A 24,638-nucleotide genomic window follows, 5' to 3' on the forward strand; every position below is an offset into this window, starting at 1 on the left:
GTAACTCAACTATTAGAATTATGCATGGGGTGGAGAAATTGGATAGACAGAACTTCTTCTGTACTAATGAAACATTGGACACCCAATAAAGCTGATGGGTAATAAATTCAGGACAAATGAAAGAAAATACAGTTTGGTGTAGTGGTTAAGTGTGTGGACTCTTATCTGGGAGAACCAAGTTTGATTCCCCACTCCTCCACTTGCACCTGCTGGAATGGCCTTGGATCAGCCATAGCTTTTGCCAGGGCTCTTTTTGCAGAAAAAGCCCAGCAGGAACTCATTTGCATATTAGACCAAACCATATGACATCACCATTGTTTTGCACAGCGCTTTTAATAGAAAAAGCTCAGGGGGACCTCATTTGCATATTAGGCCACACCTCCTGACACCAAGCCAGCTGGAACTGCGTTCCTGTGTGTTCCTGCTCCAAAAAAAGCCCTGGTTCTCGCAGGACTTGTCCTTGAAAGGGCAGCTTCTGTGAGAGTTCTCTCAGCCCCACATATCTCACGGGGTGTCTGTTGTGGGGGGGAAGAAGATTTTGGATTTATATCCCACCCTATACTCTGAATCTCAGAGTCTCAGAGCGGTCACAATCTCCTCTACCTCCCCCCCCCCACAACAAACACCCTGTGAGGCAGGTGGGGCTGAAAGTGCTTTTACAGCAGCTGCCCTTTCAAGGACAGCTTCTATGAAAGCTATGGCTGACCCAAGGCCATCTCAGCAGGTGCAAGTGGAGGAGTGGGGAATCAAACCCAGTTCTCCCAGATAAAAGTCCACGCACTTAACCACTACACCAAACTGGCTCTCACACCAAACTGGCTCTGATAGAGGAGATTGTAAGCTGCTCTGAGACTCTGATTCAGAGAGAATAAATAAGTATTTAATTTTTAAACTCTTTGCCATTCAAGGTAGTGATGGCCCCAACAACAAGTGGCTTTAAAAGAAGATTAGACAGATTCATAGAGGGTGGGTCTGTCAGTGGCTACTAGCCATGATGATTGACAGGAACCTTCACATTCAGCAAACCAGTCTGAATATCAGTGGGAGGAGGCAACATCAGAGGAAGGCCTCAGCCTTTGTGTCCTGTTTGTTGGCCCTCCAGAGGAACTGGTTGGCCATGTATGAGACAGGATGCTGGGCTAGATGGATCACTGCTCTGGTTCAGACGGGCTCTTCTTGGGCTCACTGCCTCCTGTCAATCACATTATAGCATAGTAACATGTCATATTAGTCTCGGACTCTACGAAGCAACACCCTAACCACACAACTGTAAAGAGGCAAAAACCACACCAGTGGGGTTTTTTATACTCTCACAGGGGAAAGCTTGCTGCATTCTCTTACTGCTCTCACATTACCTCCTTCCAGCCCTATAGGGGCCCAATCTTATTGAACAAAACTGGGGGAGGGGTCCTATATAGACCCAAGCCCAGTGAGACAGTGCAGGTGTGGCACAAGCAAAGCCCCATGTTCAACCTCTGGATGTGGCCTCTAAGTTGAAAATGCAAGAAGAGCCACAGGTTGGATGACTCCTAGTTCCTGCATGGGACGACAGCCCCATTCAGACAATAGCTTGGCTCTTAACATGCCTCAGGATCCGTCATCTTATCTAGCCACATCTCCACTATGTTTCTCATGGTGGTTGGCTGCCAGAGCCTACTGGTTGTGCTCTCAGCAGGTTCTCCACCGCTACCCCCCACTTGGTTTATTATCACACCGCAATAGCGTGAGTTGCAAGCTCTAGCAACCAGCAGGGAGCTGCTGGGTTTCACCTTATCACTCTGCAGCTTCTCTAATGGCTTAACGTGGACCTGCTGTAGACCCCCCTCCTGAAGTCAACAGCATGGGGGAGTGGAATCTTGAAGGGGAGAAAGAGGGCAACTGCTAACTAGCGTGATAGAGACACAGCTGGAAGAATGGCATCTTATTTTAGAACAGTAACTATGTCGTGGGGGAAGAGTTCCAGCTGCAGTGAAAGGTGAATGTGGTTGCCCCTGTTCATAGGTGACTCCCATGTGGCAACAGGAGAGTAAGAGGTATAGTTATACTCACCTATTCGGCCCTGACCCCTGCCTGGTGGAATGAGGCCCCCCCTGGAAGTCCGGACCCTGCGTGATCTGCTTCAATTCCGCAGGACCTGTAAAACAGCTCTTTCGCCAGGCTTTTAGTTGAGGCAGTGGACGTCATGTTATCAGCCTCCCCCCTTATTCCATCCCAGCGCTATAAGACCTGCTGGACTTGGACAATAGGCCATGTCTGTGAGGCAGAATTTGCTATTTTAGTACTCATTGTTCTCTGTAATTTTAGATTTTATATATTTTAAATTGGTTTTTTACTGTTGATTGTTTTTATGATGTAACCCACCCTGAGCCTGTTCTATGGGAGGGGCAGGCTAAAAATTGAATAAAAAAAAAATCACAGTATCTTCATGCTTGCTATGAACATATGAAAATATGCAGCTGCCTTACACTGAATCAGACCCTCGGTCCATCAAAGTCAGTATTGTCTACTCAGACAGGCAGCGGCTCTCCAGGGTCTCAAGCGAGGTTTTTCACACCTATTTGCCTGGACCCTTTTTAGTTGGAGATGCCGGGGATTGAACCTGGAACCTTCTGCTTACTAAGCAGATGCTCTACCACTGAGCCACCGTCCCTCCCCTATAGCTGCACCTGTTGCGTTTTTTATCTGTCATGTTCTGTTGGGAGACACAGGAAAGATGAGATGCAATCAGATGCCCCATTGTAGGGGCAGCACCCACTGTCATGAGCCCTGACGAGGAGGAGCTGGAAGGGTCAACAGACCTGGAAGAGTTGCCAGCCAGTTCCTCAGCTGAACAAACAGCAGCTGGACCATCAATCACTCTCCAGGCACCAGTGTCAGCTGTTGACGATCAATCTCCTCCAAGCTCTCCTCCTCCCATCTCAAGAGTTCGAAACAGGCTCCGGAATGAACTTTCAGAGTGAAGACATGAGGCATACCAATGCTTCAGATCTCTCAGCCCTGAGTTCTAGCAGAGTCACTGCCACCCAGGGACCAGGTTGATTGAGACTCCCATATAGCTCCCACCCAGGACCCAGTAACCTTGTGGAAGAAACAAGTCTATTCTCTGGCTTGCATTCACGCTCCTTCCTGATCCCTGATCCTGACCTGCTTGATTTCCTTGGCACCCTGACCTTTTGGCTTTTGGACATTGACTTCTGATTCCGGTTTGTGATTCTGCATTGGTGACTTGGCTCCTGCTTGACTTCCTGGACTTTGACCTTGGACTGGCTTTGGACTCCTGCCTGCCTGCACCCTGAGAACGTGACAGATTGCTTCCACCACACACTCACTTCACAAGATGGATGAGGAGGCAAGCGGAGGCTCTGGGCAGCTAGCAGCCTTGCTCACTCAGGTACAGCACCTCACTCAAATGGTGGCTCACCTGCAACAGCAGCAGCAAGCCACTGTCGCTGTCCCACCCAAGTACCCGGTGCTTCCCCCAGAGAAGTTCACTGGGAAGGAGTTTCCTGCATTCCTGGGACAGTGCAAACTGTATATTGAATCACCTGCCAGAGACTTCCCCAAGGACAAGACCAAGGTATGCTTCATTGTCAGCCTCTTAAAGGGGCAGGCAGCTAAATGGGCTACCCCCTTGCTTCTAGCACCATCGCTCCTGCTGACTGACTACTAGGGCTTTCTGGATTATATGGCGGTAGCCTTTGCTAACCCCCAGCAAGCAGCCACCGCCAGTCGGAAGATCCAGACCCGGAAGCAGGGTAGAGACTCAGTTTCCCAGTACTCCGCCAAGTTCAAGCTTCTGGCCCAAGATCTGGCCTGGAATGAGGCTACCCTCATGGACCAGTATATGGAGGGGCTGGCTGACGAAGTCCTTGATGAGCTGGCACGAGTAGACTGACTGGCCACGCTGCAAGGCCTAATCATGCTGTGTCTCTGCATCGACGGCCACCTGGAAAGCTGCCGCCAAGTGCGAAGCAGTGCCCATCCCTCTCAGCTGCCCTGCCGCCTAACAACGGTGACAACCCCGATGCACACCAGTCCCAAGACTGACGACCCCGAGCCCATGCAACTTGGGGCTGCACGGCTGTGGCTCACCCCTGAGGAAAAACCATGGCGCTGCTCACAGAATCTCTGCCTGTACTGTGGAGGGGCGGGGCAATTCTCCTCCGGCTGCCCCGCCAAGTGCACCCAGCCCAGTACTGTGCCACCGCCGCCAGTAAAAGACCAGCCCCAAGTCTGAATGGATCCCCTGACATGGGGCACCTTGCCAGGTTCCCTGAACCCTACGTTACCGGCCAGGGCCTGTTCCTTGTACCAGTCACACTCGGCTTGCTGGACGGGTGCTGGCTGTTCGTCTACACCACAGTCAACTTCTTGGCCACCCGCTGCTTCATTGACATGGCCTTTGTGAAGCAACACCAGATCCCAGTGCAGGACAAAGACACCCGACCCTGGTCGAAGCCATCAACAGGCGTCTCCTTCGCTCCGATCCGGTGACCCAGGAGACCCACCCGATTACGCTCCAGATCCACCACCATCACGAGCAAGTACAATTTGATGTTGCTCACATGCCCTGCTTTCCCCTCATTCTGGGACTCTCCTGGCTCGTAAAGCCCAACCCCCTCGTGGATTGGGCACAGGGAAAGCTGAGCTTCAAGGACCCTTGTCCTCACCAGGCCCGGTCAGCCACCCTGGCTGCCGCTGCCCTGGCTGCTGGTCCTCTACTTCCCCCAGCCTACACAGACTTTGCCGACGTCTTTGAGGAAAATGGGGCCGACCAGCTCCCCCTGCACCGGCCTTATGACTGCGCCATCAATTTGGTACCAGCGGCACCTCTGCCTATGGGGCGGCTCTGCCCCATGTCCGAACCAGAGCTAGCAGCCCTATGGGACTTCCTCGCCAAAAACCTGGAACGGGGTTTCATCCAGGCATCCACGTCCCCCAGAGAAGCTGTCCGCCCTTGTTCTCTTTGTCAAGAGACTTAACAGCAGTTGAGTTCCTGGGCCATATCGACTCACCCCATGGGACTCGGATGGACCCGAACAAAATCAAGGTGGTCCTGACCTGGCAGATGCCACGGATCCGCTAGGGCGTACAGTGGTTCCTTGGCTTTTCCAATTATTAGCACCAGTTCATCCCTGCCTGTGCCGACGTAACCATGCCTCTAACCCAGCTCCTCCGGCCCAAAGAGCCATTTCACTGGATTCCAGAGGCAGACCATGCCTTCACCACCCTGAAAACCTGCTTCACTATCGAGCCGCTCCTGCGTTACCCAGACCCGCAGCTGCCATTCACAGTAGAGACCGCCTCCAGCATGGCACTCGGCGCAGTGCTATCCCAGCGGGAGGACCCCTCCCAGCCGCTACAACTCTGCGCATACTACTCGCGGCAACTGACGCCTGCAGAGCGCAACTACACCATCTGGGAGCGAGAACTCCTGGTCATAAAGACCGCCTTCGAGGTTTGGAGGCATCACCTTGAAGGGGCCTGCCACCCCATCCAGGTCCTGACTGACCACTGGAACCTGGAGCATCTACAGACTGCTCGATGCCTCACCCAGCGTCAGATCCGGTGGTCCCTCTTCTTTTCCTGGTTTGACTTCCAGATCACCTACATCCCGCAGAATCAGAACTGGAAAGCGGACACCCTCTCCTGAAAACCGGAGTACGTGTGCCTCTAATGGAGGAGACCCCAACTGGGCTCATCCTTGCACCCTCAGTCTTCGCTGCCACCACGACTCGCCCAACCTTGACTGCAGACATCCAGGCCAGCCAGGCCCAAGACCCCTGGGCTCAGCAACACCTCCTGGAAGTGCAAGATGGCCCGGCCAGGGACCTCTCTATCCGCCAAGGTTTCCTCCTGCATGGTGGGTGCCTATACATCCCTCCAGGCCGACATCCTCCGCCTGACCTATGACTTCCCTCCTGCGGGGCACTTCGGCCAACACAAGACCCTGTACCTGCTCACACGAGAGTTCTGGTGGCCTCGCATCCGTGCTGACAGGGCCCGCTATGTCAGTTCCTGTGAAGTCTGCCAGTGGGCCAAGGAAGTACTGGCCAAGCCCCCAGGGCTTTTGCATCCCCTACCCATGCCTGCAGGACCCTGGGACACCGTCTCCTTGGACTTTATCACCAAGCTCCCCAGGTCAAAGGGGCACACTTACATCCTGGTGATGGTGGACCTCTTCACCAAGATGGCTTACTTTGTTCCATTCCCAAGCCGCCCACAGCTCCTGAAACAGCCCAGCTCTACCTCCAGCATGTCTTTCACCTGCATGGACTCCCGGCACACTTGATCTCAGACTGAGGCCCTCAGTTCACCTCCTGATTCTGGCAAGCCCTGCACTCCAGCTTAGGCACCCAGGTGCATTTGTCCTCAGTGTACCACCCCAAACGGATGGGCAGACCGAACGCACCAACACCACACTGGAACAATACCTGCATTGTTACATCAGCTACCAGCAGGATGACTGGGCCGCCTTGCTACCCCTGGCAGAGTTTGCCTATAATAACGCCGTCCATGCAACAGACCCCATTTGTAGCCACCTATGGGTACCACCCTCACTTCTTCCCTGCAGTCCTGTCCCCCACAGCAGTCCCTGCTGTGGGATGCATGGGATGGAGAAAGTAGAGAAAGAAGTACTTTTCTCCCTTTCTCACAATACAAGAACTCATGGGCATTCGATGAAATTGCTGAGCAGACAGGTTAAAATGGATAAAAGGAAGTACTTCTTCACCCAAAGGGTGATTAACATGTGGAATTCACTGCCACAGGAGGTGGTGGTGGCCACAAGTATAGCCACCTTCAAGAAGGGTTTAGATAAAAATATGGAGCACAGGTCCATCAGTGGCTATTAGCCACAGTGTATGTGTGTATATAAAATTTTTTGCCACTGTGTGACACAGAGTGTTGGACTTGATGGGCCGTTGGCCCGATCCAACATGGCTTCTCTTATGTTCTTATGCGCACCTGCAGAAACTCCAGGCTCTCCAGGACTTGCTCCGAGAGCAGCTCTAACAGGCTAAAGAGGCCTACAAGACAGCCGCTGACCGAAAGCGACAGGTGGGGCCCCCACTGAAGCCCGGGGACCACGTATGGCTCTCCACCCATTACCTACGTTGGCCTGGTCAGTCTCGCAAGCTGGACCCTCGCTTTGCGGCGCCTTATCTGATCACGGACCAAATAATTTATTTATTTATTTATTTAAATTTCTATCCCGTCCTCTCCGCAAGCAGACTCAGGGCGGCTATAAACCCCGTTGCTTTCCAGCTACAGCTGCCAGCCACCCTCCACATCCACCCGGTCTTCAACTGGTCCCTCCTTGTTCCTGCTGCACCACCGGATCCCATCCGACTGCTGCCTCCAGCGCTACCTCCTCCCTTCCAGGTCGATGATGAGGAGGAATACGAGGTTGACCAGCTCCTGGACTCCCGAATCCACCGTGGGGACCTCCAGTATCTCATGAACTGGGAAGGCTATAGGCCCGAGGACCATTCATGGGAACCGATGGACAACCTACACGCCCCTGACCTCGTGCAGCAGTTTCACACGGCCTACCCTGACTGGCTTGGCCCGTCTGTGGCTGGGGGGGGGGGGTCCTGCGGTGGGGGGGATAGTGACATGAGCCCTGACAAGGAGGAGTTGGAAGGGTCAACAGACCTGGAAGAGTTGCCAGCCAGTTCCTCAGCTGAACAAACAGCAGCTGGCGCATCAATCACTCGCCAGGCACCAGTGTCAGCTGTTGATGATCAATCTCCTTCAAGCTCTCCTCCTCCCATCTCAAGAGTTCAAAGCTGGCTCTGGAAAGAACTTTCAGAGCGAAGACATGAGGCATGCCAATGCTTCAGATCTCTCAGCCCTGAGTTCTAGCAGAGTTGCTGACTCCCATATAGCTCCCACCCAGGACCTGGTAACCTTGTGGAAGAAACAAGTCTATTCTCTGGCTTGCATCCACGCCCCTTTCTGATTCCTGATCCTGACCTGCTTGATTTCCTTGGCACCCTGACCTTTTGGCTTTTGGACATTGATTTCTGATTCTGGTTTGTGATTCTGCATTGGTGACTTGGCTCCTGCTTGACTTCCTGGACTTTGACCTTGGACTGGCTTTGGACTCCTGCCTGCCTGCATCCTGAGAACGTGACACCCACCTGGAAACTTATTCATCCTTTGTGGTAAATAAGGAGGTGAAAATATCCTGTAACTAGTGAAGTCTGTCCACTCATATACAAGGATTGTCAGCTCTTGAAAAAGAGATAACTCGAAAAAGATATTATCAAATGTCCATTGATGTGATTTTGCTGATAATTTGGAACTCTCATGATAGTGAGACATCCTTTTACAGCTACTGTGCAAGTTCCAGGAGGTTGTTTTTAGTGAAGATGGATTTATATAGGCTCTATCATTTGTATTATGTCATCCTCCTGGACTTCAAATATGATTGTGTGAACTGCATAGGACTCCACATCTATTCATATTTTTTTGAGTTGGACTTGGTTTTGGAATTAGACAATGGCTTATTGTTGTGGTATCTGATATTTTTAATAATTTGAAAAAATTGGATAATAATACAGAATTATAGCATAACATTTTATTAATTAAAATACTTTTGTAATATATTTATTTTGGATAAGTACAGTTGATTTGCCACAGTATTTTTGGACTGTTTTGCAATGTAATATTGGGAGACGTAGAAAGGTCAAGATGGGAAGCAACTGGATGCCCCAATATAGGCCTCGTTTATATGGGGTCAAGGGTGGGGATCACCCCTGCCTCTGTACCTGTCAAGAGATGCACAAGGACAGTGGTCTGAAATTGTCCCTATGTCTTTCAGGGATCAGTGAATGTTCAGCTGAGTGCTACACTTGTGCTGGAGACCCTGTCTTTAAGTGGGGGTCCTCTTGATGTCCAGATTTGGCGATTCAGCTGCTAATGGTCACTATAAGACTCTCTCATGCTGTGGAAGGAATTGCTGTAGAGCTCCATCTCTACTTAGATGGGATTCTGTTGCTCACCCACAAACGTATGGTGGGTTTATGATCATTAGGAGCCCTGTGCATGCTTAATGTGTTCCCTTTATGACCAACATTGCTACAACTGTTGACTGACTCTGGTTTAAGTTATATAAAGCTTTCCCATACTGTGGAGAAGGAATAAAGTGGGAGACATGCCTGGGAGTCATGCTTTGAGGATTGATCTCCTCTGTCTTCATGGTAAAGCTCCTCTTCCTGTAGTTAACTGGGCAGAAAGGAGCTTGCAGGAGCAATCTGCCAGTTTTAGAGGAAGGGTCCAGATGGCTGAGGCATGGACAGCAGTGAGTGGGGTATGGATGGGGTGCATGGATGCCATCCCTGCTCACTGCTGCTTTTGCACCAGGACATCTTTTCACGCTGTCTGTGTGCAAGCTACCTCAGTTAGGAAGCTAACCTGGAGGGCTCAGTATTAGCAAGGAAAGCTGCCTCAGTTATGAGGCTATCCTGGGGGGCTCTGAGACGATCAGTCTTAGCAATGAGAACTTACTACACTATTGTTGACCAGTCTAGGATTGCCAGAATGGGAGATTTGGGGGGGGGGGTGGAGCCTGGGGAGGAGGAGAACCTAAGCAAGGTCATAGTGCCACTAGAGTCCATCCTCCGAAGCAGCCATTTTCTTCAGGGGAACTGATCCCTGTCACCTGGAGATCAGTTGTCATTCCAGGAGATCTCCAGCCAGCACCAGGAGGTTGGCAACATCAGACTGGTCCTAGCAAGTCAGAAACCTGGGTGGTATGCCTGTGAGACTGCAAAAAAGCAGAGCTCTCCCAAGGGGACCAGGAAGAGGTAGGCAGGGGTTTCCTGCCTGATGAGCAGAGAGACATCCCACACAAGGGCAGCATTGAAGTGGAATCAAGTCTGCCCAGCCGATGGCAGCTTCCAGTAATCAGGCAATGGGTTTTAGCTGGCACCAGACCCAGACTGAGATCTTATTTATTTCCATATAGATATATAATTTTTATGTCGCCTGCCAGCGTTTAGCTCTTGAGGCAGTGAACAAAGCAGTAATTAATCTAACAGCAACACAATCAGTAAAACAACAATTAAATTTCAAATTAAAAACTGTTTAAAAACCGATCCTGTTAGCAGCAGGTAATTAGAATTGATTAAAAATATGTAGCAGAAGTTTTTTTAAAAAGCAGCAGGAAAAGAACCTTGTAATTTAAAAGACGATGGCGGTTTAAACCAGGATTGTGAATATGCCAGTTGTTCCCCTCTTCGGAAAAACCAGATTTGGAAAGAAGAGAGAGGAGCCCCACTTAGTGGAAGAAGAAGAAAAACTTTTTTCACGTGGCAGCTAAAACAGGTAAATAGCAGTGAGCTGGGTCAGGTGTTCTACAGATATGGTGTCATTGCTGAAAAGGCCCCGCCTGTGGCTTGTGACCATCCATTTAGGTCAGATCTTTAGCACAATGAGAACATCATATTGGAGGAAGCAGTCCTTCTTATCTCCTGGCCCCATACAGTGTAGGGCTTTAAATAAGCACCAGCACTTGGAATTGTGCTTGGAAACTCATCAACAGTTAGCAGGGTATGTTTGTATGTCTTCTGCTGATGTGACATTCAATAACCTTGCTGCTGCATTCTGCCCTACTAGAAGTTTTTGAACAGTTTTCCAAGGCAGTCCATCTTGAAGTGCATTAAAATATTCAGGCATGGATGAAATCAGATCATGGATTATTGGCCAAATTTTGTATTTTCAAAGAGAGGCACAGCTGGCAAACTGACTACAGTTGGTTTAACATCATACCCACCATAGATTAGACTTAAGTGACCATCTTTACAGGAGCAGATCCAATGTCACCCCCCCCACCCCAAAGTTGCAAACATAATCTTTCAGGGGGAGTCCCAGGTCCATCCAGAACAGGCTACTGGTTCCTCAACAGGGGCTAGTATTGATCAACAGGTCCCGAGTCTTGTCTGAATCAACCTTCAGTGTATTGGACATTATCCAGCCCAATACTGACCCCACCAATTCACAACTTCTACTGCCTCACTTGAAAAGAAGAAATAGAGTTGTGTGTTGTCAACATACTAGGGGCATTTGTCTCTAAATATTTGGGCAACTTTGCCCAGGGATTTCATGCAGATGTTAAACAACATAGAGGACAAGATCAGACCCTGTCAGATCCCATAATATTAGTGTCACAATCAAACAGAAATATGCCAGCACCACCTTCTGGTATTGGCAAGCTGTTATGCTTTAGTTTTACCTCCCCATCTGTGAAATGGGATTCAGAATGACCCACTTTGCAGACTTGTAAGGCAAAGCCAAACAGAGACTGCAAGTGACTATAAGAAGTGCTATAGAACGCTTAGATAGGCAGACATAAAATGCATGTTAAACCCTTATTAACTAACTCAGTGGGGCGTCAGAATGCTGGGGTTCTGGACTCTGACCTGGATAGTCCAGGGCAAGCCCAATCTCATCAGATCTCTGAAGCCAAGCATGGTCACCTCTGGTTAGTACTTGGATGGGTGACCACCAAAGGAAGCTCAGGGTTGCAGAGCCTGGCAATGGCAAACCATCTCTGAATGTCTCATGCCTTGAAAACCTAGGATCATCATATGTCAGCTACAGCTTGAGGGCACTTTCCATCCATCCATCCATCCATCCATCCATCCATCCATCCATCCATCCATAAGCAGCATTCAGCAGGGCTGCAGAGGGCATTCTCTGAAGCAACCCCTCAACACCCCTAACCCCAACTGAACACTGACCGCAGAACACCCATCCCCTTTGCACGTGTGTGCACACAGACACATTCTTGCTCTCTGTGTTGTCTTTTCATGCACATCCCCAAAGGGGCTAGCTGTTCTTCCTGGTTTCAACAACAGTCTAACTCCCTGCCTGCAGCTCGGGCCATTTTTAATGCAGCGAAGGTTTGAGCGACAAGATAAAAACCTGGGGGGGGGGGGGGTTCTGAAATTGAATCGACTTGGCCTGCAACCCCCTCCCCCCATTTTCTTCCTTGCTTCCTGAAGGGTCCTAGGCTGCAAATGGCTTTCAATGACACAATGATTGTGGGGGGGAAGGAAGAGGAAAAGACAGCAAAATTTGTTTCCCAGGCGCGAGAGGATGGCAAGTTAATTGGCAGGTGTCAGGGGGAGAGGGACATTTCACTGTGTAGAGTCACATCAGCTGTGTGTATAGAGGGGCTGGGGGGCTGGTGGAGGGAGTTTTGCACAGTCCGGAGGCAGTGAAATAGCCATTCAAAGCACAGCAAATGGAACCCATGCCTGTCTCCTTCTCCGGCTTGTTGTGCTTTAGGCTGCTTGAATCATCTATGCATCTGCGAGGAGAGTGGAACAGAGGAAAATAGATGGAACCAGCATTCCGACACTCTAAGCGGTGGCACTGGGCAGAAACAAGACCAGGGGAGGCAAACAAACCTCTCCTAACTCAGATTTATGCCTGTGAAAATTTAAATGTCTTGACTCCTCCTGAGACGAGATTTTCACAGCGTTCCGTGTTACGGTTGTTGCTGGATTTCGGAATTTTACAGTGGGGAAGTGTACATGAAGTGTTCAGATTTTTACAGATAACATTGCTTTTCATTTATGCTTCGTATTTAACCTTTTCAAAAGCGCTGTTCAAAATGGATTTTTTTAGAAATGTTTTTAATTGCAAGATTGACATGGGATGACTTGGTAGCTGTTAAGGCGGCTGTGAGCACGATGCAGACACATCACATGGCCCTGTCTGGCATACGTGGCTTGATCACTCTGTTGTTTCTTTCTCCCCTATAGCACATAACATGCTGTTAGCAAATAATGTTACAGAATCAGAGGTGTGTGTGGGATCCTCATGTGTGAAATGAAGGAACCGTTCCTGCACATGGGTCTGTAGTTCTCACAAGTCCCTTTGCCCTCTCCCCTCTCATCTACAGGGAAAGAGGAGTTTGTGGCCACGTTCAAGGGTAACGAATTCTTCTGCTACGACCTGTCGCACAACCCCATCCAGAGCAGCACGGATGAGATCACCCTGTCCTTCCGCACCTTGCAACGCAACGGCCTGATGCTCCACACCGGGAAGTCGGCAGACTACGTCAACCTGTCACTCAAGAGCGGTGCTGTCTGGCTGGTCATCAACTTGGGCTCGGGGGCTTTCGAGGCACTGGTGGAGCCCGTCAATGGCAAGTTCAACGACAACAACTGGCATGACATCCGTGTGACTAGAAACCTGCGCCAGGTGAGTCGCCATCTCCTGCCGAGCTCCTTGCTGAGGGCAGTGGTGGTGGTGACAGGCAAAGGGACAAAGGTCTGGACTTTGGGACAGAGCCCTTTCTGGGGGCAAAAATGGTGAATTGGGTTGCTTGGGTTGCCGACTGTACATTTCTCTCACTCTCCAGACACCACCCAGAATACAGCTCTCCCCTAACATTCTCCCCCAAAAAAGAATTCTATCCTCTCCTCCCACAAAGCATTAAGTTATCTCTACTTTGGGGAAAGGAATGGGAATCTCAGAGACAGGATTTAGAACTCACCTGGATGGCCAGCTTGGAGCTTAGTTATAGGGTTAAATCAAAGCCAGAACTTTTTCTGTCCCAGACTGATTCTAGAAGATGTGGGATCTGCAGGGCAGGGAAGAGGTGGCTGGGACCTGGGTCTGATGCTTCGTTTCTTAAAGGAAAACTGTCAGGGCTGGAGCTGGAGTTTAGGGCCTTACAGCTCAATATGTAAAGACAGGCTCTGGTTTTTCAGAGACACTCTGCCTGTGCTCAGAGGCAGTCTGAGACAAGAACTAACCTGAAAGCATGTGGGAGGCTTAGGGAAGCCCCTGCTTCAGCCCTCTTAAGGCCTTCCTTCCCTTGCTAGGCTGAGCCAATGAGAGTCCAGACTCCCTGCCCTCTCCTCCAGCTTTCATTCTGCTGTCCAAGCCAGTGCTCTCCGCAATGGTATCTCTTTTCTTCCTGCACTGCACAGTTGCTCTCAAACTGTGAGCCCCTCCTCTACTCTGCCATGCAGCAACTGTCTGTTTATGTTGGGGGAGAGAGAGAGATGTACCTACATGCTCCTTCCACTGTCACAGTTTCCACTTTCACCCAGTTTGGCAGCTTCCAGCCGAGCTTCTTTTTATATTCAGGGCTGTGCGATGCCACAATGGTGTGGTTGGTGCCAAGGTGACACAGAAAAGGTCCTCCCCCTCCCAGCCATTGCTCTTTGAGCAGCTTCTGGCAAATCCGACCACAAACACACACATGCATACTATGCATTTATACTTATAACCATTAAGTCAGAGCAGCCAGTTTAAGGGGTGGGGGGAGTTGCTTTTGCATAGTGCCTACTTCCTGGTATGTTTCAGATGCCATTTTATCTTACAAAGCTGCAAAGCATTTCTGCCTTTGCATATCCAACAAAGCTTTTTGCAGGTGGCACCAAGACAGCCTTTTAGTCCTCAGCACCTCCGTGTTTATTTATTTAAGTATAGATTTATCCTGCCCTTTCTCCAAGTTGCTCAGAGCACACTTGTGTGATTTCCCCTCTCCTCCCTTTTATCCTCACAACAGCCCTGTAAGTTAGGTTACTCTGAGAGAAAGTGACTGGCTCGAGGGCACCCAGCAAGCTTCATGCTGAAGTGGTGATTTGAACTTGGGTCTTCCAGCTACTGGACTGGCACTCTAATCACCATAGCAAGCTTGCTCTGTCTCTTTGCCATCACTGCTTAGGAAAGGAAGGAGCTTAGAGCCATTTTCTACAGGGCCGCCTTCGCTATATCCCTGGAAGAGTGTTACGCTCTGCGGGTAACAACTTATTGGTGATCTCCAGCCCTAAAGAGGTCTGGCTGTCCTCAACAAGAGCCAGGGCTTTATTGGTCCTGGCCCCGACCTGGTGGAACTCTCTGCCAGCTGACATGAGGGCCCTGCAGAATCTTCTGCAATTTCACAGGGCCTGTAAGGCGGAGATGTTCCACCAGGCTTTCAAGTAAGGACAGCGACGGTTGCCAAGCTGACTCCTCATTCTGCCAGCCCTCCAGGCTACCCCCTCCCCACCGTGATGGAACAGTAGAATTTGAAAAGAAGCCATCAGGGAGTCCATTAGATGTGAGATTTTATTTGGAGAGTTTTAATGTTTTTAAATTAACGTTTGTTTATTTTTTACATCGTCCAGAGCCCGGCTTCGGCTGGGATAGGGCAATCCATTAAATCAAATCAATCAATCATTTTGAAATCAAAGATATTTGGTCTTCCATGTGCTTTATGGACAGTGAAAATATATCTGATTTAAACATCTCCCATGCAGACTTCTTTCCTGAAGTTCCTAGAGTTTGTCTAGAGTACGATGAATACTGCTTGACATTGTATTGATGTAGCCCCACAGTCCTGTCCTAAACAGGTTTACTAGGAAGCCAGTCCCATTAAGTTCAACAGGAAGTACACTTATGGCCTGACTGTAGGCACGTTTGCTCTACATTCGGTGGAGCTTAAGTAAACATGCATAGGACAATAGCCTTACATTATGCTAAGCAGACATTTAACAAGACAACTGTGGGTAAAGATATTTTAAAAAGTCGTAATTACTGTTAGATAATTGGCAATAAATGGCTGGAGTTGCTTTGCTGCCCTGTAAATAGATGTCTCCCAATTAATAAACATCAGCTGTTTTAAGCACTGCAGCCATTTTAGCTGTTATGGCTTCCCTTCTAGGAATGTTGGGAATTGTAGTTCTTTGATGTCAGAGGATTTGTATCACGCTCATGCAACTACACTTCCCTGGGTTCCTTGGAATGAAGATTTCACAGACAAAGCAGTGTAAAACTAGTTTAGGCTGCAGGTACCCTCTGAAAGAATGAAACTACTGTCAGTCTTAACACTTTCAGTTAGGGTTGCCAAGTCGAATTCAAGAAATATCTGGGGACTTTGGGGGTGGAGCCAGGAGACATTGGGGGAGGAGCCAGGAACAAGGGTGTGACAAGCATAATTGAACTCCAAGAGAGTTCTGGCCATCACATTTAAAGGGACAGCACACGTGCTTACATTTCAATATTGATCTTTATCTTAGTCACTGGTTTCCTTACCAGCCCACTCCTCAGAACTTCACTCACACCCCCAACCAAGCTAAGGGAGCAAAGGCTACTCAGCTCTTGTTGAGCCCCACCGGCCCCCATCATTAGGGAAGCGGACAGGTCTGAGGGCACCGGTCTGCCCTGAGATCCCTCCTACTCCCCGAGAAGAGCAGACTACTGTTAAAACCCCCAGCCTCCCCTCAGAGCCCAGCAGCCAAGCCCAGCACCAGCGGCATCGCTTAACTTTCCGGTGGGGCAGTGTGGCGGAGAGCCAGCGCAACCACTTACCTCTCCGGTGGGGCGGCGTGGTGGAGAGCAGGAGCCCCGCAGCCAGGCCCAGCGCCAGCGGCACCGCGGGCAGCCCCGAGGCCGCGGCCAGCAGCTGCCCGTGCCGGCCGAAGCCCCCCGCCGGCCCCAGCAGCCACCAGTCAAGGCCATGCGCCGCTGCAGCCCCGAGGGGAAGGGAGGGGAGGCTGCCCCAGAGCGCCGTCGAGGGCTGGTTGGTGGCGGCGTGGACGAGCCACTGGCTGCTTCCTCCTTCACCTCAGCCTGAGCCTTGGCACCGTTTCCCCCCCTCCCCCTGCTTCCATTTTTTTGGGGAGCGGGGGAAGAGGCTGGAAATCCTGGAGTCCCCCACCAGGGCGGGAGGGTTGGGAAGCCTACTTTCAGTGCCTCCAAATGTGCTTATCAGCAGTGTTCCCTCTATGGTGAGTGTGAGCTAGCTCTCAGTTTTTTAGCCTCTGGCTCACACGTTTTTGTCTTAGCTCAGAAAGGATGGCCCCAGAGCAGACAACTTTAATGCCGGTAGCTCACAAAGTAGAATTTTTGCTCACAAAATTCCACAGCTTAGAGGGAACATTGCTTATCAGCGTTATGTCATGAATTGTTTCAGGAAATTCTTCCACATTTATGTTTGCGTTTGATTCTTGAGGCAGAAAATGCATACAAGGCTCAATTCACTAGGCCTTTCTGTTACACAAGTTTCATTGTGGGGATGGGGGAGCTGAAGGAGGAAAATGTTTCCTAAAGGCTGCTTGTTGAGGAGCAGCAAAGAAAAGCAGTGAGGGGAGACCAATGTTCCCTCTAAGCTGAGTTAGCGTAAGCTAGCTCACAGATTTTTAGCCTCCAACTCACACATTTTTGACTTAGCTCAAGAAGGATGACCCTAGAACACACTAATTTATGCAGTTGTTCACAACTTTAATGCCAGCAGCTCACAACTTTCACACCAGCAGCTCACAAAATAGAATTTTTGCTCACAAGACTCTGCAGCTTAGAGGGAACATCGGGGGAGACTGGTCTAAAATGGGAACTTCTCCGTTAGGCAAGGGGAGAGCAGGGCTCGAACCCCATTAAGAGAGAGAATTGTTTACCCCATCCCCCTTATTTTGTGTGGTGTCTGGACTACAGGGGACCCCAATTGCTCACTTTACAGAATATGGCTTGCTGTGAAAGCCTTGACACTCCTGGGGACCACAAACACAAAAGTAACATTGTGAATGCAGAGGGTTACAGGGGGTGGAAGTCTGAGAAAGCATGTGGGGACGGTGTAGGGAAGGGGGGGGGGGGGGGCGGTCTTTGTTCTGTGAATCCTAAGGGCAGTCCTAAGTCTCATTCTATGAATTTTATGAGGAGACCTGTCTCCACAGACTTTCTACCCCTCAGCAGTGGATTAAATGGGGTGGGAAGAAGTGAGGCATGCTGGCAGTTAAAAATGAAACGGCACACATTTGGAAGATCTTGGTGGGGAGGTTGCTGGTGAGGGAGTGTTTTGTGTGTGTGTGAGAGAGAGCAATGCTTAATTTCTAAAATAAGAAAATTCAAATCTGTGTGAACACCCAAGCCCTGCCCTCTGATTTCAGTATTTTCAAGGCTGCTTTTGACGAAAGGCACTCTGTGCAGTGTTCAGAAACACTCTTCTTTCTTCACACATTCCAAAAGCATGGCATGGTGGGGGCAGGGGGCAGCCAAGAGTGCAGGAACAGCAAAGGCGTTGTTTGAGAAGTTGAATAATAGGCAATGCAAAGAGTGCTTTTGAGCATGCACAGAGTTCTTTCCCCTAACCCTTGAGTTCACATGTGAATGTGTGTGTGTGTGTGGACCGGTAATTTTCTAGATGGCCAGAAATGATGGTTCCTATGGAGACAGTGGGTAGAGAGTCTGTGGGGTGATAAACTAATATGCTAGGGTCAAAGAGGGTTAACAGCCTGCCCCACACTGCTGTTGGGGTTCACAGAACTGGGCTTCCCACCTCGCCTGCTTTCTGCTAATCCCTTGACTATTTTCTTCTCTTTGTACAAGTGCTCAACAGGGCTTTATCCCGTAGGGCTGGATGGGAGAAACCATCCTCCATAGCCCAAAATACCTCTGGCTGCTCTCTCTCTCTCTCTCCCCCTCCAAAGCCACTTGGATGCCGTCCCTAACCAGCCAGCAGCAGCCTCAAACAAGCCCCAAGGCCGTGCTGCCTTCCCCCCAGACACACACCACAGCTGGGGGACTCCCCCCCTAGCTGGGCCCATCACCCACCCTTCCCTCCCCTCCTTCCTCTCTGAACTGGCTGCCTAGGAATTACTAATACTGCTAACATGGGCCTTGCTTTTTTCCTCCATCCTCCCACCTCCTCACCCCCCCACCCTCCCACCCACCCCAAACCACCTTGTTAGAGATTGCGTTGGCAACTTTTGTCGTTGTGTGTTACTAACACGCTTCTCGAAAAAGACTCGACTTCTCAGCCGGAGAAACCAGAACTAACCTTTGTGCCATCCACGGAATGTTGGTTGTTTCTTTTTTAATTTTCCAGTCTTTTCATTTTGTTCTGTTCTTTCCTTACTAACCAAGGTCTATAAAGTTCCATGGGTTGGGCAGGTGGGGGGTGGGGAGGGGAGGCTGGCGCTCTTCGGGAGGGGTGTGTGGTTTAGTGTCTTTTTTATTCTTTTATTTTTTTGGCTGGTCACAAGAATTGGGGAAATTTATTTCTCCTTTTTATCTCCCTTGAATTTCATGGTTGGTCGTTTTTTTTTTTCCTTTTATTCCCCCCTCCCTCTTGTTTTTGTTTTATTTTTCATTTTTTTAACGCATACAGCACGCAGGAATTGGACACGCTATGGTAAACAAACTGCATTACCTGGTAGATATCAGTCTAATTGTCTACTCATTTGGTTTGCCGTGGGTTTTACCTCTTCCCCTCCCTTCCTTATTTTTTTTAATTAGCTAATTGGATTTTTAAAAAATGATTATTTTTTAAAAAAAATCTCTTATTTTAAAAGCACACCATCTCTCTCTTTCTCTGTCTCTCACGCACACTCTCACACAATAGACCTTATCTAACAAAGTTTTTTAAAAGCTTCCCAAATTTGATTCTTATACAATGTAGACTGATAAGAGTTTGACGCACAACTAAGAAACCATTGGGATTTATTTAATTATTTACTTCTCTTCACCCCTATTTTCCCTTCCCAAGGGGAATCCAAAGCAGCTTACACTGTTCTCCTCTCTGCCTTTTTATCCTCAGAACATCCCTGTGAGGTCGGTTAGGCTGAACGTATGTGACTGGCTCAAGGTCACCCAGAGAGCTTCCAGAGCAGAGTGAGGATTCACACCTGGGTCTGCCAGAACCTAGTCTGACATTTCAATCTCTATACCACACCACTGAAAATTCCCTATTCAAAATCAAACACTGTATTGGTAATGTACAGGGTATACCCAGGGCTTTTTTGAGCAGAAACGCACAGGAATGCAGTTCTGGCTGGCTTGGCATCAGGGGTTGTAGCCTAATATGCAAATGAGATCATGCTGGGCTTTTTCTACAAAAAGCCCTGTGTGAGGCCATAGTAATATCAGGAGGTGTGGCCTAATATACAAATGAGTTCCTGCTGGGTTTTTTCTACAGAAGAAACCCTGGGTATACCTAAGCAGAGTTACTGCCTTCTGAGCCCATTAACTTCATAGAATAACAGAGTTGGAAGGGGGCATACAGGTCATCTAGTCCAACCCCCTGCTTCAATGCGTGATTAGCCTGCACAGTATACTTCACTGGGTATAACTCTGTTTAGGATGGCACCGTTAAGTGTCAATGGCCAATTCAAGCTATGTGTTGCCACCAATCACAAGCCAATTCATCAAGAAAGCCATCCGTGATGTATCTTTCATTCTGACGGCAGGAACTATATCAACATAAGAGGGGCAGTCTCAGAAGTATATCACAATAATGGATGTGCAATCAGCACCCGACAGCAGCAGCCCCCATGCTCCGATGGCCCCTTGGTAGAAATTCAAAACCGCTAAGACAGCTTTTGTGAAACCGAAAGACACACCAATCTTGTCAAGGAAACAAGATGCAAGAGCGTCAGACGACCAATGCAAGGTTGCCCTTAAAGCCAGTGCAGATGACAGTTGACAATGGATGATTGTTACAAATAAAACCACAGCCTAACAAAAACCATCCAGAGTCCATTCCCCCAAACTGATCTGTTTAATTGGCTGCAGTCTGAAGCCTTTCTCACCCTTTCCCCCCAGACTCACAAACATATAGAAAAATTGTTTTTATTTAATATTTTATGGTTTTCTTTCTTTTTTTTTGGTAAAATCGAAACAAAACCAAAACTTTTTTGAAGACTTGATCTTATTTTATGGTTTCATTTTTCCTCCCCTCCCCACCCCCACCCCCCAAAAAATCCATGGAAAACACCATCCCATGAAGCAACTTCTGTGCGCTATCACACCTGCGCTATGACCCTAGCTGCCCCCCAGGGAAGGACAGCACCTGGCAGCCAGTAGGCAACCCTTGGTGACCTCATCTAGGAACTGGGGGGGAGGTGGGGCCGCTCCTCCAGAAGAACAACAAAAAAATAGCTTCCTCTCACTTCCTGAGAAACTGTGGTGCAACACTGAAGTTGGGGAGGGGGTTTCCTCTCCTCCCCCAAGCATCTTCTGCAGAGCTGTTCCACTTACAAGAATATGTGACTCTTGGGTTGTAATTGCTGCACTCTACTTTTGGAGGGAGGGGCTCTTTTCTGTCCTCCGAGAAGTTTGAAAGGGCTTGCTTAGGCCTGTCAAGGGTACAGTCCCCCCCACCCCAGAAAGACACACTGGCTGCCCTGTTCCCCTCCCCTGGGGTCCTGCTGCCGGCCCTCCATATCACGCGGCATGCTGGGATTGCTTTGGGCATGTGGCTTCTGTGTCCGGTTTTTATTTTCAGAGCATCTCTCTGGGGCTGAACTAACACTGTGTGTTGTACACCTGTTGCGTTCCCTGCCCTCCTTTCCTTTCCCTTCCTCTTCCTCTCTCCTTTCTCCCACACTCTTCCAGGCCTTCTACCCCACTCTGCATGGCCCATTGACTTCACAACTTTGCCATTTCAAAAGGGAGCACCAGTATAGGCAGGATGCCTAGAAGTGCTGGTTGGAGGGGGGGTGGGGGGGGAGACTGTTGCTGAAGGTTGCATGAGTGTGTGCACACATGTGCCTGTAAGGGAGTGTGAGTAGGCTGGTGTCTAAGTGGTCCCCTTCTGATTTTCTTTTTTCTCAAGTGTCCACAAAGGTCCATGCTAGATTTCCTCCGGGATCAATTTTTCTGCATGCCTGGACACCTTTCCTGTTTGCATAACAGAGAAGGGATGGTTGTGAGCCCACCACAAGGCTGTGCTTACTCAACTGGCATACCATGGCGCATCAGGGTCTCCTACCTAATATCATAGTTACTGTTGTGGGTGAGCTTCCTCTGGACTTCTGACTTTGTGCAAAAGCCCTGAAACAGAAACATAGAAACACAGAGCTGGAAAGGACCCCAAAGGTCATCTAGGCCAACCCTTGTACAATGCAGGACATTCATAGCTACCTCCCCCCCTCACCCCTGCTCTATGCTTCCAGAGGAAGCAAAAAAAAAAAAAAACCCTCCAAGAACCCTGGGTCAATCTGGGAGAAAAGGTTGCACAAATACAGGCATCTTCTCCTGAGTAATGGCTGTACCTGTACCTGGCTAAATGCATGGTCTCTTATCTGGGAGAACTGGGTTTGATTCCCCACTTCTCCACATGCACCTGCTGGAATGGCCTTGGGTCAGTCAGAATTCTCTCAGAGATGTTCTCTCAAGATCAGTTCTGGAAGAGCTCTCTCAGCCCCACCTACCTCACAGGGTGTCTGTTGTGGGAAGGTGAAGGGAAAGGAGATTGTAGACCACTCTGAGACTCCAAGTGAAGGGTGGAGTATAAATCCAATCTCTTTTCTTGTTCTTACCTTCAGGGAAGTAGCCCAGACAGAATGCACATGGAGATGGTTCTGAACTAGCCAGTCAGTGGTCTCTTGTGCCTTTGATGTTTCAGACATCTATCTGGAGCTTCAGGCATGGCACTTGAGAAGGCATCATTTACACAACTGCACATGTGTTGACTTGTGTCCACTCAAGTGCCTTCAGTGTAAACTGGATCCAAGCCTTTTGAATGGCTGTGAAAAGAGCAACAGATTAGTGAGCTGATAATTCATATCAGACTTACAGAAGTGACAATTCTTCAGAGCCTTTAGGGGAAGCCTTGCCAATCAAAACCTTTGCAGTGTAGATTAGCAGTAGAATTCTAAAGAGAGTGAACATTATGACAAGTCCATTGAAGTCACTGAGGTTAGAAAGATGTAACTGATTAGGACTGCACTGTGTGAAGACCATGTGGGCCTCTTCTGGGAATTGAACTGAGAGCATGAACCTGAGTGTGTGTGTGTGTTTGGGCTGGACACATGTGTAAAAGTGCTCAGTGGAGAATGTGCGTAGTTCTGAGCAATCCTCAAGATGAGCATTCAGTTACTTGTGTTAAAAATGAGGCATGTGCTAAACAGAGTTGTCTGCCACTCTTGTGAGTGTGTCTGGAACAGTATTGTTCATGCATGCAAAAAACTGCATAGAAGAGGAATGAAGTGCTTGTTGGACACAAAGTGTCTGTGCCATTGTGTGTAGGTGGCTGTTCAGGAAGCTCTGAAGATAGGAAATTGCTTTATCACAAATCAGGCCCTTTCCCATCAAGTCCCTGGGCTGGCTGGCAGCCATTTTCCAAGGGCTCAAGCAGAAAAGTGTCTGCCCAAGCACCCCCTATGTCCTTTTCAGTGCATGTGCTGGGGATTAACCATGGGATGTGCAAAGCATGTGCTTAGACTCCTTTATAATATTACTGTTGTTATTCCCCAGGCAGACAACCTCAGTATCTACTAGAAATGGGGAAATATTAGATCTGGCATGGATTAGACTCCTGCTGTGAAGTCCCAACCAACACCAGCCTTGTCTTCACTCCTTTTTCTCCTGTTTACCAAGAAATGGAGGCAATAGGGAGGGCACACTGCCAGCTCCATGGCAAGGTCTTTGGTGGGCCCTGGATGCTGCTGAGATCATGTGACCAGCATCCAGAAGTGCTTGGAACTCTGGGAAATGTAGTTCCTGTGGTTTTTGACAACTCTTTTGAACATACGAACATATATGAAGCTGCCTTCTACTGAATCAGACCCTCGGTCCATCAAAGTCAGTATTGTCTACTCAGACTGGCAGTGGCTCTCCAGGGTCTCCAGCTGAGGCTTTTCACGCCTACTTGCCTGGACCCTTTTTTGTTGGAGATGCCGGGGGTTGAACTTGGGACCTTCTGCTTACCAAGCAGATGCTCTACCACTGAGCCACCGCCCCTCCCCTGGACAACAGCATATAGGATTGCTGAAAACCACAAGAACTAAGTGTTCCCTATGACTCTAGATGCTATCATGCCTGCTGATGTGGCAGCATCCAGGATGTAAGTTCTGGGACCTTACCCATGGATGGAGCTCTTTCCACCAGGACCCCCCTCACTGCAGGAAGTTTTGTGGTTGACTGAGAGATTCTTGATCACCCAGGTGAACCAGAATGATTGACAGCGAGATTTTCCACAGTGCTTGTTCTTAATCAACATTTTGGTAGTTTGATGCATGATGGAAAATGGAGTCCAGAAACCAAAAGGCACCTTTGTGGCTGTGCATCCATCCTTTCTGACCAGAGGATTTTGCTTGTGTATTTTGGTGCAAATTGTGTTATGTGTATGAATTTCTTCTGTGTGAGGTTAATACATTACAGTGTGTGTGTGTGTGTGCGCTTACATGTGTTTTTTTCAGATTTATGCAGTATATGTAACACATCTGTCCCCACGGCCCATTTTGAGCCCCCTCTGTAATAGTTGGGAAACAGTGCCATCTAAGAATCTGGCAAACTGCAAATCAAAAGCCTTTCCCCCCACACCACCTCTTTTTGCAGGAGTGTCAGAGAGAAACTCCATGCTTATTCTCCTTTCATATACATATACATGCATATCCCAATAACGCTTCCTTCCCCCCGGCCCAGCTTGTAAAGTAATTCTGCAATATGTGTTTGCACAAAGCCCAGAATGTAGCAGCTGGTGGGCTGCAGGAGTGTGAATGACAGAAGGCTGCAGGCCAGGTGTGTATCTGTGTGTGTAAGCCAAGGAAGGAGGGAATGTGATCCATTGAGCTGATACACAGACAGGCTGCATGCATGAATCTGCATAGAAGCCTCATTTGGGAATAGGATCCCCCCCCCCACACACACACATTTGTTGTGGACACTATCAGCACAAACCATGAAAGCAG

General features: G+C 49.1%; 1 protein-coding gene across 7 annotated transcripts in view; it reads left to right on the forward strand.

Moving 5' to 3' along the window:
* Nucleotides 1–24,638, forward strand: part of NRXN2 (neurexin 2) — a 468,353-nt gene that overhangs the window by 183,253 nt on the left and 260,462 nt on the right. For 6 of the 7 annotated variants that reach the window (XM_060252607.1, XM_060252591.1, XM_060252565.1 and 3 more), the window contains 2 exons: nucleotides 12,917–13,218; nucleotides 19,115–19,159. In XM_060252607.1, coding sequence (XP_060108590.1) covers nucleotides 12,917–13,218; nucleotides 19,115–19,159 — 347 coding nt within the window. The remainder of the gene's footprint in view (nucleotides 1–12,916; nucleotides 13,219–19,114; nucleotides 19,160–24,638) is intronic. The other variant, XM_060252583.1, reaches the window with a different exon arrangement.

Source organism: Heteronotia binoei, chromosome 1 (assembly GCF_032191835.1).
Source record: "Heteronotia binoei isolate CCM8104 ecotype False Entrance Well chromosome 1, APGP_CSIRO_Hbin_v1, whole genome shotgun sequence".
NCBI classification, from domain to species: Eukaryota; Metazoa; Chordata; class Lepidosauria; order Squamata; family Gekkonidae; genus Heteronotia; species Heteronotia binoei.